Source organism: Myripristis murdjan, chromosome 13 (genome assembly GCF_902150065.1).
Source record: "Myripristis murdjan chromosome 13, fMyrMur1.1, whole genome shotgun sequence".
NCBI classification, from domain to species: domain Eukaryota; kingdom Metazoa; phylum Chordata; class Actinopteri; order Holocentriformes; family Holocentridae; genus Myripristis; species Myripristis murdjan.
This window is the reverse complement of record NC_043992.1, coordinates 36432433-36450547: the sequence shown is the minus strand read 5'-3', so window position 1 is coordinate 36450547 and position 18115 is coordinate 36432433. Positions and strand designations below refer to the sequence as shown.

General features: G+C 44.0%; 1 protein-coding gene across 1 annotated transcript in view; it reads right to left on the bottom strand.

The window, feature by feature from the left end:
* Positions 1-9218: 9218 nt before the first annotated feature.
* Positions 9219-18115, bottom strand: part of foxo1a (forkhead box O1 a) — a 31329-nt gene continuing 22432 nt past the window's right edge. The window contains exons 2-3 of the mRNA XM_030067008.1: positions 14284-14475; positions 9219-13487 (exon numbers count right to left, since the gene is read on the bottom strand). Of these exons, the coding sequence (XP_029922868.1) occupies positions 12300-13487; positions 14284-14475 (1380 nt within the window). The 3' untranslated portion in view covers positions 9219-12299. The remainder of the gene's footprint in view (positions 13488-14283; positions 14476-18115) is intronic.

Below are 18115 nucleotides of genomic sequence, written 5' to 3'. Positions count from 1 at the left end.
GAGTACAATAACAGCTCGAGCTAAATTCCTCCCTCAAAAATGTAAATCCATAAGAATGACTCAAAATATTGGCCGGGGTTCAATGTTTTTCACAAAGGCATTACTGAGAAAATGTGGCGAGGGACATCCCAAGGGCCATAAAACCATTTTCAAACTAAAAAAAAAAACACAAGACAAGACAATGATGTTGTTGTTGTCTCCTTATCAGAATCTAAATCTCTGACTGCAGCCGAGATGATGGGCCATCTTCCACGACTGGAACAGGGATACCGACTGCCTACACCTGTAACCCGGTGCCAGGCAATCTCAAACACACACGCTGCTTTGTTTGGATGTGTTTGTCAGTGACGCTGAGTGTTGTTGATGGTGTTGTTTTCAAATGTCCTGGCCATACTTGGTTCTCGCCCACATGTGCGCTGGATGCAGATTATTAGGCCAGGGCTCAGGTAACCAACATGTTCCTGGGTAAAGGGTAAACAAGCATAAAAAAGACCTTATGACACGCGTGAGTGGAGGGGACACAGAATCTAATACGCTCATGAATAGCTTCATCAGCGTTTGAATGACCCACTGGTCCTGCAGGATCCCTCCCCCCATCCCCTGCCATTGATGAGTAACACTTTAAAACTCATGACTTATGGCAAGGTAAAGCCAACCAACAATGAATACCAAAGTGCTTTCCCTCTCTGGCGTGTCCATCCGTGTGTTGGCCGCACTGGCGAAAACTCAAGTAGACCCCTTAAAACCTAAATAATTGACATTTAAAAGGTAACCCCACTCAATTTAAAAGCTCAAATGTCTTATTTCTGTGGGTTACGGCGGCCAGTTGAGTACTTGTCACTATGAACAGCTCTTTTTTCAATGGTAAACCAAAGAACCACAGCTCCAATTGTGAAGCCATGGATACAGCCTGGAGCGCCTCCAGCCGCAATAAATCGCAGACTATCTTTTGTAGGCTTATTAAGTTCAGAGTTTTACATCCAAATGAGCTCTATTGTTGTGCTAGCAGCCCCAAAACCAGAAAATGTACCATGATCCATGGAAAATATTGTCAGAATTACACCACCTTGGGACAAATATGCCTCTCTTGTCCTCGGCCATAGGAATAGATGAACGTCAGGCTTACTCCCATTTGTAGCTTAACAGATGCCCGTTTGAGTGAATCATAATGTGAAATGTCAGGCTGCAAATATTCAGTCTTTATCAGTTATTTAGAAAACTGAGTGATTGTTCCAGTCTGAGTCACTCTAAACCCCAAGACACATATTCTTTCGTATTTCTGTATTGTGCAAAGCTCAGCATGAAAAAAACAGGCGCTGCATACAAATTAATGACCTGAAAAACTCCTTTCCTTAAATAAAGTGGCATGTAATTTCTCTTTCCCTCCCTCCCTCTCTTTCTTTTTTCCTTTTCTTCTTCTTCTCCTCCTTCCCCTTCTTTGTCTACTTACAATTCTGACTTCGAGACTGTGATGTTTTGATCCTGCATGACTTTCAAGAAGACCTTGTTTATTCTCACGAGTGGCAGTGTGTGCCTCTCTTACTATCATTCTGAGGGTGAAGAGGAAATACCAGGAGTCGCGTGCCAGTCTCAGCTAACCACAAACCCAAGCTGGGTGGAGAGGGGCATTTTTCATATAAATCATGGAATATGGCTGTGGGCGAGCCATTGCCAGGCTGAGTGAACAGCCAGAAATAGATTCCCATTGCATGTAGTGACAGCTATGAGCAACACAAAGGCAGACTGTAGTCACCATCGCCTGTGGTGGCTGGAAAAAAGGACTCGTATTGATTCTGCACACTGCCAAGCTGGTCATAAGATATTAAGAGTCTGTCAAGTTCAAACTATGAATTTTCAGAAGGGGGGGCTTTTGAATCTCCTTTGAATGCTTGAAATGCCCTGAATTTTTATTTCGGTCCTCGCTTCTCAGCCAGCGCTAGAGGGCTTGAAAGTACAAAAAGAAAAAAAAAAAAAAAAAAAAAAAAGCCTTAAAGATCCCCACTTAGGATGTCACGGACCTGCGGCTTCGACACACTTTCAACAAAACACAGCGCACAGACTCAACTCTGTCTAACTCCATCGCCAGGATTGCTTACATCACATGACAGAGTTGGAACTCATGGAAACATATATCTAACGCTATGATGATAGATCCTAAAAATGATGTCGGAGGTGATTAACGACCGCTCCTCCGGTGAGAAAGTATGACAGTACAAAGGCTGCCGGGAGCAGAGATTGATGTGGAATGTAACTAACCGGGAAGTTAAAGCCACTGGGCTAATCGGTTGCAGCGATGCATAAATTACAAAGAGAGCAATAGTCGAGATGGTCAGCACGGTCAGAGACAGTTAACATGAAAAGAAAGAGGGAGAGAGGGAATGGAAGACAGAGAGAGAGAGAGAGAGAGGATCAGTTTAGTGAATGTGTGTGTCTTGCCTGCTGGGTGCCTTATCAGTGCTGCTGGAAAGGTCAAGTCAGGACACAAATCACACCCCCAGGCTGGGCTGCCTGTTCTCAACTTACACAACAGTTGAGCTACATCTGTTTCTCTTTTTCTCTCTTTCCCTCTCTTTCCTTCTCCCTCTTCCTCGGTCCTCCCCCCAAAGTGTGTTGATTTCACAGTCATGTTTGTTGGTCTCAGCGTGGAACAGTTTCGGCCAATATGATGGAGACCAATAATTATCTCAGCATGGATATAAGGGTGGTGGTGGTGGTGGTGGGGGGGTGGGGGGTGGAGGGGGGGTGTCATGTGGCAAATCCAGATCATCCGATAGCTGTCAGCTATAAGACACTCAGTCTCCAGTCTGGACTTCTGCTTGCAGCCGGCAGCCGAACTCAACGGCTGCCGTTTCTTCCGCTGCGTTCCTTGCTTTCACTTTCCTGTACGTGGGGCTTCCATGAAAAAAGAGAATTATTTATGTGGCACCAAATCAAACAAAGGTGAAGCGGTGTGAGATGCCTGCTGCTGGTGCGCTATTGGCTTTGGCGCATGCGGGAGGAATGCAAATAGCGGGAGAATTGCACTTTTTACATGCACAAGGTCATCAAAGGACAGGGTTCATCCTCTGAGTCGCATGAAGGTGCTCTCCAAATTTTCACGGCAATCGCTCAAAAGATATTGAGATATGAAATTTGACATATGGGCCTCGGGGCAGCGCTAATGGGAAGCTAACGGGGTCATCAAAATCCAAAGGAATCCTCCTTTTAGGGAGTACGAGTGTGCTCAACAAATAGCAGGGAAATACACAAATTAGATTTAGTGATATCTCGTGCAAATTTGACATTTTGAGCCGAGGATGATGCGACAAGAAAGATCATGAAGTCACCAAAATTGACAGGCTTCATCATTTGGGGAGCGTGACAGAGCTCGCCAAACGTCATGGTTAAACCGCCCAATAGATTTCAGGGTACGCTGAGTTAGTACATGTTGAACGGATGGACATATAGACGGACCGACTGCAGGCAGGGCAAAAAAGAAACGAGATGTTAATCGGTACTTATAAATCTGTCCGCACAGATTCATATCCCAACCATACTGCTAAATTATGCTTGCATACCCTCAGATTTATAAACTGTCCGCTCAGATTTCCAAATGTGTACTCTCAGATTGAAGTTTAGAGTGAAAAGCACAACAAACACAAGCTGAACTATACAAATCCCCAAAAGGTTTATATACCTTTGTATGTAGATAAAAATCTTAAATCTAGATAAACTGGATTCTCTGGCTGATATTACCATCTGACTTTGGGCGGATTGAAAATCTCAGGATATGGTTGACAAATCCAAGGCGATGGATTTGTAATCTGAGCCTGGGCACAGTTTAAAAATCTGCAGGCATGGTTTACAAATCCAGAAATACGGCTCCCAAATATAAGGGTATGGATTTGTAATTTAAAGGTGTATTTCATGAAACGGCGCATGCAGATTTGTGAATGTTTACAGATTTGCACATTGTTTCTCGACCCCACAGAGATTCCATAAAAAACCTATAAAAATGAGAAGCAACAATAAAAAAAACAAAGATTTCCACATGCTGATGGTCCTTCCCTTTCTAACGTGTGGCATTCAAGCTCAGCTGAGTCTGGCAACCGCCCAGAGGCTATGCATGCACTCTGGCACTTCACTAGTTACAGGTCCCATCGCATGGCTTGGTGTCTTTTGGGCCTTGAGTCTGGCATAGTCTCCCCGGTACTTATTTATGTCACCTCCTTGGCCCTGGGGAACCCCATCACCAACACACACACACACACACACACACACACACACACTGGCAAGTGGGCCTGCATATGCTGAAAAAGTTAAGCACTACTTAGTAAGTGAGATCTTGTGGATCTGTGAATGTGAATCTTCTGTATCCCATAAGATTCTTATTGGGTCGTCCAATAAGAATCCCCGTGAGTTTCGGATAGACATCTCACAGGGATTTGTGCAATCCAAACTCGGCAGGACTTATGTCTAAATCAAATACTACGCTGTTAAGTGGTTTGGAACTATTAAGTAGGAGATGCAAGGATTGCGTCCAGAATGTGATTGATTCCATTTGGATGCGCTCATATTTTTGACCCAGCCCTGCCATTTTTTTTTTCTTCCACTTTTAACATTACAGCCCAGGACTTGATTAAGCTGACTGAACTCTGAGCCCATGAAGCTGTTCACCTCAGATGACCCAGGATCTGCACTGCACTGCATGCAGCTGAGGATAAAAAAAGAAGAGGAAATGATAGCCTGGTTTGTTTTTGTGATAACAAAGTAACCGTAACCTGGACCTCGATTCAACTCTTTAGCAGCCTTTTTAGGACATTTATTAATACTCAGGTTAAATTCTTAAAGCATCAATCCACCACAAATAGACATTCATAGGTGCCGTTGCTGTTCAGGACTGTTAGTATTGCAATAAAATAAATGGTCTTGGGTTGCAAAAGGCCAAACAAGCATTATGAATTAACAGAGTCGGTCTTCAGTTCACTTTTAGTGGAGCAGGACCAAAAAGTGTTGTTTTTTTTTTTTTCATGACATCACAGATTTGAGTATTGGTTACTAGCATATTGAATCTTGCATTCACAAATATTGACTCAACATCAATAGGGGCTTTTTCCTTTAAGTGTTTGATCTCTCCATGTTACAACACCAAAAAGCTGTATGGTCTTCACTCAGCTAGTCACCGGATAAGAGAGAAGTCAGGAGCTGCCATCAGCTCAAAACAGAGGCACATAGTGAACAATTTTGGAAAATGTGGGGGAAAATATGTGAATGCACAAATAAAGCAGAAAATGTGAAGTCTACAGCAAGTTTGTGTCCTCAGAGTACATCTGTGTCCTGACATGGCCCCGGCAGTCAAACCACATTTTGCCTCCTCACACCCAGGAGAACATAAGGATTGCATATGCCTTTGGCAGGAGTCCACACCCACATTCCTCAGCTGTGTGCTCACAAGCGTCCTCTCTGCCCCCCTCTCCCTTTTCCCTCCCTCCCACTTTGCTCTGACACCAAAACCCTGGCCCACACTGCCGTGCAGAGTAAAGAAATGAAAATACTCGCATTTTCCTTGGACACAGAGGGAGGTGAAATGTACAGTACGCCAGTGCTTGAACTCTGTTTTGAGCCCAACCACCTGTCCTCATCACAGGGCTCAACACAGCCCGGCTGAGCTGACTGCCATTCATGCAGACTGTGAAGCATTGGCAGGTTTTTGTGATGGGATTCAACTCAGCTACCTAGTTGCCAGTACGCTTTTCAACAAGAAATTGTTAGATAATGATAGTCAGCCCTGCAGGATCAGTAGGAAGAGAAAAACAGAGACAGTGTAGTTGAGGATAAAGCACAGGAAAAGTGCAAGAGCAAACACGCAGTTAACTTTTCTGGAGGGACACTTCTCACTTGGCGCTTTTTTTTTATGTGACTAGACTCAAGTTTTTCTATAACTTACAAGTCAAAGTCAAAGAGAGTGGGGCCAGAGGGGCTGTGCAGTTTGCTGTCTGGGGTGAGTGGGTTCAAGGGCAGGGGGGTTCATGGTGGGAAGAGGGGCTCTGGTACAGGGAAAAACCAGGAGGACTCATTACGGGGAAGTAACAGGATGCCAGACCTTGAATGACAGCATATGAGTGCAGGATTTTCAGTCTTTTATAAAACATGTCACTGTGCATGTCTTGTATGCCCGTTCTGGGCTCATGTACCTACCTGTAACTAATATGTCTTCTCTTCATTTTAGGACAAAGGAAGAAATCCACAGATATACTCTCTTCCCTTCCTATTTTTCCTAAGGCAGCAATTTTGAGGTTAAGAGCTGGTCTCTGACAAATTTTGATGAGTTTAGCCAAATGAAAAAGCTACTACCTGGCATGCTTTTCTATGACTAGCATGAACAATGTTACTCAATTTTTAAACAATGTTACATCACTCAAGTCCTATAAGATTCAATTGATAGCCCTCCTTAAATTTTCCCAACAGACCTGACATTTATTGTAGGTTTTAGCCCTGTTTGAGGCAGTTTAAATCACCGATGTGACCTCAGGCCAGACAGCCGCCTTATCGGCTCCTGAAATCAACACATTCTCCTCCTCAAGTATTTGTGCATGTATGCACAATCCTAGAAATGTCCAATATCAGGCAAACTGTAGTTAGCTATTGTTAAGAAGCCTGGCCATCTTGCTATTGATGTTAAAAAAAAAAAAAAAAAAAAAAAAAAAAAAAAAAGCAGTTTAACCATGTTAAATTAGCTGAGTCATTCTGCAGAAAGCGGACAGTCTGCATGTGGAGATCCTGACTTTTAAATTCTCATATTCACAATTTTTATACTGCGATGTGACGTACAAATATTGAAAAATGAGATGTAGTCGGCCAGCTGAGGCTCACACAATCTGTAATTTATACTAACTGGAATTTTGTCAGTTTTTCTTATTGGTATTCATTGATGTTCTCAGTGCAAACACAAAGAAAATGCTATATATTCTGAAAACGCATGTGTCCCCTTTCATATCTTATAGTTACAGATATAATATGAGGAAAAAACAGTGTTGCGATTCACTGTAGAATTGCCCTCACTTTGGCCAGTACACATAGTTTAATTGAAAAAAACACTTAAAAACAATGGATGCTTCAATGCTAACAGTTAGCCTCCTGCCGTTTAGGTAGCCGTCTGCTGGGTAATTACATAAAAAATAACCACCTTAATCCACTCATATTGTTCCCTAAACAAAATGCGAGTTTGTAATAGTTTTATAGTAAATAAGAGCTGTCAACGGCCGGACTACTTTCTCATTCTGAGCGCTGTGCTGTGCCTCGGTTACGACGGTGGCAGGTAAAGGTAGGCAGAGGAAGCTAGCCATGACAGCTGTCCTTTCATACTCCAGATAAAGTTGTTATTTTGGTCCTCCAACATACATACACACACATGTTCAATGAAGAAAACAAACAATAGGAAACTCGCGCAAAATCCCACGGAAATGTAATGGCTACCGCGTCTCTCGTGCGGAGGGATACACGAAAAAGTTACTGGATCTTCCTGGATGGTGGATACAAACAGTAATTTCAGCAAAAGTATTGGCTATGTGCATTTTAGTTTGGGAAAACGACACGACACAAGGTGATATCAACCCTCTTTTAGTGGATTAAAGCGATTATTTTTAAGATCGTTAGCCAGGGCGAAGTCCACCTCAACATCACGTAGCAAACAGGAAGCTAGTTCCACTGACCTACATTAACAGCTGGGGGTGTTTTCAAAACAGGTAAACTATCCCGTTAACGCTCCCCTACTGTATACTAAAGTTGAAAATTCTTTCGTTTTCATTGAATAGATTTTGCATGTTAGCTAGCGTAGCTGAAGTTTAAACGAGCAGTACTTGCGTTGCTATGTAAGAAGCTATTTAGGTAAGCTAATAGCGTTTTTCCACTATACAGAGCCGAGCCGTGAAGGCCCGTGCCGGGCTGAGCCCAGCACGGGCCCGTTTGGCCTTGGAGTGTTTCCATTGCTTATGGTACCAGCGGGTCGGCGTCATAGAATTAGAGAGGCGCGCTCGTTGCCATGGAGTTGTTATAGTAACAAGAGGAGCTGTCAGTTGTTACATTAGCTTTTTGCTACTTTTTTTATGGACAATATCTTGTTTGAATAAGTTGCCGGCCAGTGGCTTTTTTATGGGCTTGCCGCAGCACCAGTTGGCGTCAGGCGGGCCGGCCGTGGCACTGGTCGGTGTCAGGCGGGTCGGCCGCGGCACCGGTCGGCAACAGGCAGGCCGGTACCGCGCCCACCCGATGAGGTCTGCCGGATCTGACAGGTGAGCGGCCGGTGCCGCGGCCGACCCGCCTGACGCCGACCGGTGCTGCGGCCGACCCGCCTGATGCCATCATCATCATCATCTTCACAGATGCTCTGCCATCTGTGCTTAGTGGTCACATTTCCATTTCCATTTGTAAGAAAAATGTAAACTAGGCTACACAACAGAAAAACCCAACAAAAAACTCAGCAAGCAAATCAATTTCTTCCATAATCTCTCCAGAAACTAATGTTTGTAATAATAGCCTACTGGCTGAAGGTTTAATGGTTGACACTTGTCAGTTGTCAGTTTGTAGCAGCCTGGTTAACTGACATTCTAACGGACCAATCACGAAGGAGATCATATTTAGGCCCGCCTCCGCGGCCCCGCTCTAACCGGGCCAGCACCAGATGTCCAACCGGGCTGAAATCTTTCACGGTTGGTTCCCGGAACCAAGCGGGCTGGTGCAGTGGGAATGAATGCGGGACCGTGAATTTCACGGCACGGCGCGGCACGGCACTATAGTGGAAAAACGCTATAACTGGCTAGCCTGCTGACCGTCCAAGACCAGGAATACTATAACCATGATTCTAGCATATTCTGTGAGCAGGACTCTTATTGTGGAATAGGACGACATGATAGTTTCATAAATAATATTACTAATTAATGGAATCCCATGATCCCTGTCATTAGGAATGAGCATGCATGGAAAATGGATGGTTTTGCTGATGAAGCTCAAAAAAGAACGCCATCGTTAACACAGAAGTACATTTATTTAAGTCTTAATACATTAATGTTGAACAAGTTACATATCTTATTGATTGCAAATCACACAGCACAATTCCAATTTAATCCTGTACATAAGTTAAATGTAACAGAGTTTATTTCAAAATATGTAATGGGTACTCTTCCTCTTGTTACGAGGAGCACTTTGTTATAAAATGTAAGTAAAAGTGCAATATCTTTCTACTCATAAAATTACAAAAATTGGTCCAGAATCCGCCATCTGAGCAGGACTTATCCGACAGACTAAATATTGTTTTTTTTGTTTTTTTTTTCATTTTAATAATGTAATATATCTTTACATTTTTTCAATAATTTGTTTTTTTGAGCTATTTTTCTAAAAACTGTAGCTAAATAAAAGAAATACAACATTGTCAGTTTACAAAAGCTTAGCATATCAATCACTGCATCATCTATTTTCTAAATAAACTTCATTTTTTTCCCATATAACTATTTGGAACATACAATTTTGACAACAACAACAACACCATAATATCTCACAGCGCTATGATACAATAAAATATCTCTGTCATAAGTTCAAGGAAAATGAAAATATAACAATAGCAACATAAAATTAAGGAGTACAATGCATAGATTCAATCATTTGAAAATGCAGAGATATAATTTACTTAGTACAGCTCTTTTACTTTTCTATGTTTAGAGTGAACCCTGTGACACTGACTACATGGATTCATACAGTTCATCCTGACTTGAGTGACCGGCACAAATATATAATTCTGAACATATCACATGATAAAAATTCTAAACATATCAGTTTGACTTCAAAGGCAAACTTGGCTATAGTACACTATGGCATGTTTGGGTAGATAAAGGCAACACCTGGCACCAAAGCCAAACAGCAGCTTCTTTAACGGCTTCTATGCAGAGCCTTTTGAAATGCAAGAATTTCAGTTTCCTCGTCTGCGCCTCCTCCCATCTTTCTGGCTTTCTGAAGATCGGAGCCAGTGGTGTCCAATCATGTGCCGTCACGGGCCAAAGGTATGCGGGTTTCCATTCCAAACAAACAGCACACAAGCTAATTTCGCAAATGAGCTTTCCCCTCTCTGGTTGAAGGTGTGCTAATTAGTTCTTGTCGTGTTTGGCTTGAATGAGAGTCGTGCATACTTGTGGCCTGCAGCGGCACAAGATCAGAAACACACTGATCTGCATGGGATTTGGATAAATCACACTAGAGACAATGTTTGATAGGCAGTTTCAGTTTGATTTTTTTTTTTTTATCTGCAAGCCAACTAGTCTTTCACCCATCCAGCCAGTCGACTTCATAAGCAGTCAAGTTTACACACCCGATCTTTGCAAAGATCGCCAAAGTGATGTACAGTATTTGTGACTCTGCATAATTAGTCACTAACAGACTCTGACAAGCAAATTGTTAGTAAAGCGATAAGTGGGAGAAGCGCAGAAAATGCACATGTACAAGCTTTATAAGGAACTTAACACTTAGTGGCGCTTTTCAGGTTCAGGGCAACTGTAAAGATAAAGATAAAGATTAAAACAGGATCTATTATTAACAAAAGATGACTGGAGCAATCAAGTCACGAGTTACTGATATATCAAATTGTCAAATGTCACTTTTGGACAACGACAAAACCATGGACAAAGGGATATATATGTAGAGGTAAGAGGGGCACAGTGAGAGCTAAGCCTCTTTAAAGGCAGTAAAGCCAATCATATTGACAGCATCAAAGGGCTCCTCCGATCGAATACGCATCACACCAATATGATTCAATCGCACTTCGCCTATCTTTTGAGACAAAAAAGCAAATGAGGCAAATTTTGAAACTTAACTGGGAACGACCTGGATACTCACAGTGTCTTCAAAGACAATCGGTGGCTGGTGTTGGACTCAGCCGCGGTAGCACTGAGAAGGGCTTTTATCCGCTGACCTGGACTCATATAACATTCATAGGGCTGCAAAGCGCTCAGGAAACCCCGGACAAATTGTGATTAACTCGTGTATCCTCTCTCCTAAATAGTGAAAGCTGGGCACTGAAACTAAAGAATTCACTGTAAATTTCTTCAAGGCTGCTGGATTTTAAGTATCTTCTGGACCATGGACATTTACAATATAAAAACCTTCAAGCCTGCAGTTGTCCACTACTTTGTTAGGCACAATAAATAGGCCCCTGTGGTATTAAGGTTCAGAGTGACAAAGGACTCAAAGAACAATTCTGATGTCTCTATGCAGGTAATGCACCAGCATAAATCTATAGTAACCACAAATAATTTAGGTCTCAAATATATACTAAATCTAGTAAACATCAACTATATCATTTTAATATACATTCTGAATGTATGTACAAGAAATAAGAAAGTGTATTAACATTTTACAGCCTGATTCTGACAGATTTCTCAAGCACTTCGCCATCCACTCCACCACATTTGTCCTCGGTAAAATGATCCAGTTTTCTCTGTGAGCTCGTCTCTGCTGCCTTGATTTTTGTTTTCGTTCTGTAAACACTATGTACAGTCTTAGAAAATACACTACAAGATCGCATTTTACAAATCGTATGATGACATATGTACATTGATTCAGGCAATAACAAAGTGAGTTCGTATGTAACATCATCCAAGAATCCCTTGAGAAGTTTGTCACTTTACACCATTTCAATGAACGCCCCCCCCCCAACTCAGTCCCCACCACCACCAACCCAGTGAGGCATGAAAGCCAGGTTACCTTCATAATCCTGCTGTAGTGGTAATTAATTATCACTACGCTGTACATACAACAAATCGGATTGTGGAAACACAATTAAGAGTAAACAGCATGAAATAAGTTTGTGCAGTTCTACGGATTGTGCCGCTGTTGCTGGGATGTAGTTGGCAGTATCACATGCAGAAATAGCAAACACAACCAATATATCTGTAACCTTGCTGAGTAAACCAGAGAGGTGTGTTTCAGTTTGGCTCTGAAGTTAAGGCAATGAGTTTGGCACTTAGTTTGTACGTGATAATTGATATTTCAAAAAATAATTCTGATTTTGTCTTAACCAGTTCAGGGGACCTACTGCAGATGTGTTCTTAGCAGATCACAGCCATTATCAGTCTGTTGAAGTGATAAGCATTTTTTAAAACTGAATTATTGATGGTAAAGAATCTGCAGGTGATGAGAGTATAAGGATAGGCATCCTAGGATTGTTTGTTTTTTTGTTTCTTTTTTTATCTCAAATGAATTCTGTTTGTGTCCAGACAGCAAAAACAATAAGTCAGTTGAAAGGAGCTTGTTATCTGGCAGGTGGACTCTAGTCTCTACCCTGATACCCAGCTGTGTGTGGTGGTCTTCACCCCATGCGGGAAACCCTGCTGGGTCACCATAGGCTCAAAGTTGAAGTCCAGTGAGTCTCCGTCCATCAGAGTGTCATGGAGGACCGACTCCATGTCACACTCAAACCTTTCGATTGACATGTCGTCCAGGTCGCTGGGCAGCTTCTCCGGGTGCGGGGGCTGGGGCAGGCCTGGCCGGCCGTATCCGTTGGTGTTGAGAGGGCAGAAGCCGCCGGGCATGCCTCCCCCGCTGAGGTGGCTTGAGAGGCCATAAGGCATCTGCATAGGGCTTTTGGCTGTGGGCATACGAGTGTTGCCCCCACTGTGGCTCAGGGACATGAGCAAGCGGCCGTTCATCGTCGCTGATGTCGGAGGGGCTTGGTTGTGTACGTTGTGAGGGTGACTGTGAGAGAGGCCGTGCGGGTGACCGTTTCCTCCTCCCATGAGTTTGGCTCCGTGCTGGCCACTACTGTACGGAGGAAGCATGCAGCCTCCACTGGACTGAGACACCACCGTGTCCACCGAAGGCATGAGGTCTCCATGCTGGTCTGTGTCCGACGTCAGCAGTTCTTTCAGGAGCCCAGCAGGGCAGCTGTACTGGCCCATAGACGGCCCAAAGCTGGGCTTGGTCTCTGGCAGTGACTGCAGCGGCATCGACGACAGGGTGTTCATTCCTGCCTGGCCGTACACACACTTGCGATAGTCCTGCTGAGGCTGGGACCCCATGTTAGGGGAGCTGTAAGGGGGGTACCCAGGGCTGGCCTGCATCATAGGGGAAGGGGAGGACTGGGAGGAACCAGGGGTATTAGCGCCTCCTCCAACCTGGGAATTGTTAGGTGAGAGCAAATTGAGGTTGTCCAGGAGGTTCTCCATGACGTTCTCCGAGCTGTGTCCCATAGAGCTGGTCATCTCTGTTAGGCTGGGCAGCGTGGCCGTCATCTTGGCCCCGGACGCCCCCGGGTAGACCATATGCACATCTCCGTCCCCGAGGTCGTCTTCAGGCATGAAGGGTGAGAGGCGGCCACTCACAGTGCTGGCATTGGAGCTGGTGCGAGGCCTGAAGCTGTTCCAGGCATCAAAGTCATCGTTGCTGTGGGAGTTGGGACTGCCAGGCCACTTGGAGTAAGAGCCGGGGCTGTCTGCTCCTCCGTCATGACCGCCCTGTAGGGACAGCTGTGGGGACGAGGTGGACAAACACAGGGACATAGTCAGTCACTATGCACAATGAATAAAACGGCTGACAATATGTTATGTAATAATATACAGAATATGTATGCCAACATTTTTTACACACAACCTTACATGACTGAAGGTCGACCAACAAGCTCCATGAAACATGACACAGATCTGCTTACATTTATTGAGATGGATAGATGCCAGACTTGGTTCCATTTTTAAACTTACATATTAGCTAGATGCTAGCTAGCTAGCCTTCAGTTCCGTTGATTCAATTGAATCAGTTCCACTGATTTAGTTTAAAAAAACATTCAGTTCAAAAGACGTTCTCTAACTGCAACACTGATACACACTTTCTGTCAATGTCATTTCTATATTTGTGCAAATATCATTTCTGCATGTACAGAAATATAGAAATGGCATGTACAGAAATCTCATTATGAGCATACATTCTTGGTTCTGTGGGTGTCTAAACATTAAAAAGCGTGTTGTTGAGGCCTGCAGCTTGTTTGAGGTAGGACACGTTATCTGCGTTGCCACCAATAACAAAGCATGAAGGGCCACAATGAAACAGCTCAAATGATTGTGATAAAATGACGGTGGGGCGTCAAGTGTGAGGGACAATGCAGCAATTTTCAAAAGTAACCCTGGTGGAAATGAAACCCGTGGACAGAGTACAGAGACAGAAGACAGAAAAGACGTTTTGAGGTTTGCGAGCACACCTGGTCGCAGAAACCACTACATTAAACACTCCCCTATCCATGAAAGATAATAATTTCTTCATTTTATTTACCTTTTTCTTCGCGGCCCTTCCTCTGCTCTTTGTGAACTTGCTGTTGTTGTCCATGGAGGCCGCTCTGCGCCGCGGAGACTTGCCGCTCTTCCCCCCCTCCGGGTTCAACATCCACCACGAGCTTTTCCCGGTTCCCTCGTTCTGAACGCGAACAAAGCGGCTGTGCAGCGACAGGTTGTGTCTGATGGAGTTCTGGAGGGATGAGAGAGAAAGAAAAGATGGGTGAGGAGCAGACGGAGGGAGGGAGATATTTGTCTTTGCCCTTCCCCCCCCCAAAAAACATCTCATTTGACCGGAGATCTGCCTCGGCACACGAGTGCAAATCCAGGGTCAAAGAGAAAAAGTGGATTTAAGGTCCCTCAACAATCGAATGCCACTGGCTATTCATAGAACAAACAATGCACACACACACACGCGCACACACTCTCACAACAGGTGTCAATAAGTTTATTCCATGAGTAATACATCCTGAACAGAGTGAGTATTACTGCACAGACACACTCTTATCTGCAAGCATACTGTACACGTGGGCTTTATTTCCTCCACAAAAACACTGGGGCCCATTGTAAACCGCCATTGTAACAACACTCGGTCCACCTGACTGTGCTTCTTGTACTAAACCGGCACAGAATCAAAGAGAGGAAACAGACTAATCTTTCCTCCTTTACAGAAACATTAATACGCAGCTCTCACGTTGCTTAGTGACGCCCACCGATGGAAAAACTAACTTTCGCGCAGGAAGCAGCGACGCGTTATTAAAACATGGCAAACAAAAGAGCAAGAATATTGGGTCAACATCTGGCGCTGCAGCTCAACCACAAACGCGCGACGCCACTTCTGCCAGTCTGATGAAGCCAATGCGACACCATGCAGGAGGAAAAGCCCCGGTTCCTCCGTTGTTATTCAATATGTGAGACTCGGGTTTGTTTTTCAGGCCCTGTTATGATTTTGAGAAAGACACGACTCTAAATAAGCCCTAACCACTGTTTAAGTGTGACCGTTTCTCCAGAAAGAGTAATTTACACTCGTGTTCGGCGCGTCTAGCCCACTGTTTTGTTTTGTATCCGGGCCATAGATGAAGTAATGTGCCTTGGCCAGACATTACTGTGCATGCGTAAAGCTTGTTGTTTTGGAAGCATGGCTGAAACTCCGGGCACACACACAGAGCTTAGCGTGCATAGCGGCTGACGTCATCAACCCCGTTCCCGCTGTGACTCACTGCCTCACATCTGGTTCGCAGTCTGCCCTCGTCTGCTCCGGCTTCACCCCGCGTTCTCTTCTAATCTGCACTCTCCTTAACTGCACTCGCTTTTTTTTTTTTTTTTTTTTTTTTGTGTGTGTGTGTGTGTGTGTAATTTCTCAGCTCAAAAGTCTTGCCCCGTTCTCCTCTCTGCACTAATCTGCTCTGCTCTCCCAAACTATTTTCTCTTCTTTCACAATCCCTGCTTCTCTGAATTTTTCTCCGATCTGTGCCTGCTTCTGCTTCCTCCCCCCTCCTTGTTTCCTCTCCTCTCGTCTCCTTTGCGCTCAGCCCTCCTTGCTGAGAGCACCTCGGGCTCTAGGGCACATGAGGGCCTGCCTGAACACTGGCCCTTTACAAATGAATGAAATTAACTCCAAATCAAATGACCTGACTCACTCAGCCAATAGTCGCGGGCTAGTTTTGCATGATCTGAGGGACGTGACAGGCCTTCCCTGTTTAGCTTAGCCAATGCGCCCCCCCCTCCTCCTCCTCCTATGCATCGGCCGCTGTGACACAAGGCGAGAGGTAAAGTCTGGTCATGAGCCTCTCTCTCCCATGACCACTAAGAAAGCTGGTAATTTCAGCTGTGCTGCAACACGGAATGATTGCAATGTGAGAGCAGACGCCGGGATGTCCTGTTGCAGCCCTATATCATCCTGATGACAGGAAGGAGAAACTCAAAGCCCAAGTCTCTCCGACTTCGGAGACGGCGTTAAAGGAACAGGTCCCCCAAAATACAAATGAAGACGTTTTCCTGTTTACCTCTCGCGCAATCTATTTATCCAGATAGTTTCTGTGTGAGTTTTTTTTTTACCTCTCTCAACGTTTGTGAAGCTCAAAGTGTCAGAGAGAAATAAATTTTAAAACAGCTCTTTTGATAATAGTGATACGGACACCCGGCATAATCCTATGTGTTTCACTAGGGACTATTTCCTGTGGAAGAACACCAGCAAACTCTATCTATCCGCCTCTAATTCAGACTTGTTAGGTGCAGATTAGTTACTGTTTATCAGTGTTTGGCAGGAAATAGTTCCCAGTGAAACTTTTTGCCCATAAAGGCATGTGTGGATAATGTTTTTATGTATCTGTGTCACTGTTTTGAGGAAGAGCTGCCGCTGCCGGATTTTTCACACGTACATTTTTGGATGCTTGAGTTCCACACTACAAAAACTCAAAATCTTACCAAGATTATTTGTCTTATTTCAAGTCAAAAATGTCTTATTCCTAGTCAAAATATCTCATTACACTTAAAATAAGACATGATCACCTCAGAAGTAACTTGTTTTTAGACAATTGTCTCTTGTTTCAAGTGAAAATTTGCTTGTTTCATTGGCAAAATTTGTTTCTTGTTTCTAGCTAATTTTCACTTATTTCAAGTGAATTTTCACTTTTTCCACTGGCAAACTTTGCCAATGAAACAAGCAAATTTTCACTTGAAACAAGAGACAATTGTCTAAAAACAAGTTACTTCTGAGGTGATCATGTCTTATTTGAAGTGTAATGAGATATTTTGACTAGGAATAATCTTGGTAAGATTTTGCATTTTTGCAGTGCAGAAACAAATACCCATCCTGCCTCATTTGTACCTCCTTTTCCTCCTTTAATAACGCAGCCCCGCGAAGCAACGTGACCCGCTCCAGCCTGAAACCGCAAGTCCACAGACTGGATTTTGTGATGTACGACGGAGCATTTTCAAACCGTTCTGGAGAGCCAGTCTCAAAGCGACAGGGTAAGAGAAAGAGGGCAAGCGAAGGGTCATAAAAAAACGCTATGATGGGAAATACCAGTGCAGAACTCGGTGTGCCGTGTGGGGAGTGTGGCCGAGGGTGTCTGGTTGGGTGAATGGAAAAGCCTCGTCTCCCACTGTGTGTGTGCCTGTGTGTGTGTGTGTGTGTGTGTGTTTGTGTGTGTCCATGCCTGCTCATGTTTTTAAGCAGTGACAATAAGGCAAACAGCGGTACAGTATGGTTTTGATTTTGTCTCTCACTCCACTGCAGCCAATGGTATCGTGGTTTAAAAATGCACGCAAGCCGGGGATGCACGCATGCACACGAACACACACAGAGATGCACCCACAGACATGAACACACACAGACACACGCACCTCTCGAGGTTTGGGTGTTTGGGCAGCCCAAACCACTTGACAGGGCTAAGAGGGTCGCACTTTGTGATAATTAACATCACATATTTCATGTAATCCACACTTTCATTTATAAAGTGCTCGTTTTATATTCCATTTATTTCATTTTTTTTTTTTGGTTTTTGTCTGTTTCTTCTGGGACCTGAGACCGAATGTGACACTATTTGATTTATCTCTGGCCACAGTACACAGGAATCTTAACATTCCAGCTAATCACTGTGTGCAAAGTTCAAACGTAATCACAGCCAACTTGTTAGTATCTCTTAGGAAACAGAAAAGGCAGGATTCCCAGGCAGCCATCACAATCAACATTCCTCTGCAAGGTTACAAAACCCATGATTTCACAGAACTGAACTTTGATTACCGTGGCTGTAGGACACGTCTATCTCGCGCTGTATGAAAATATGACAATAACACCGTTCCACCTCAGAACGAGGACACCGAGCGTG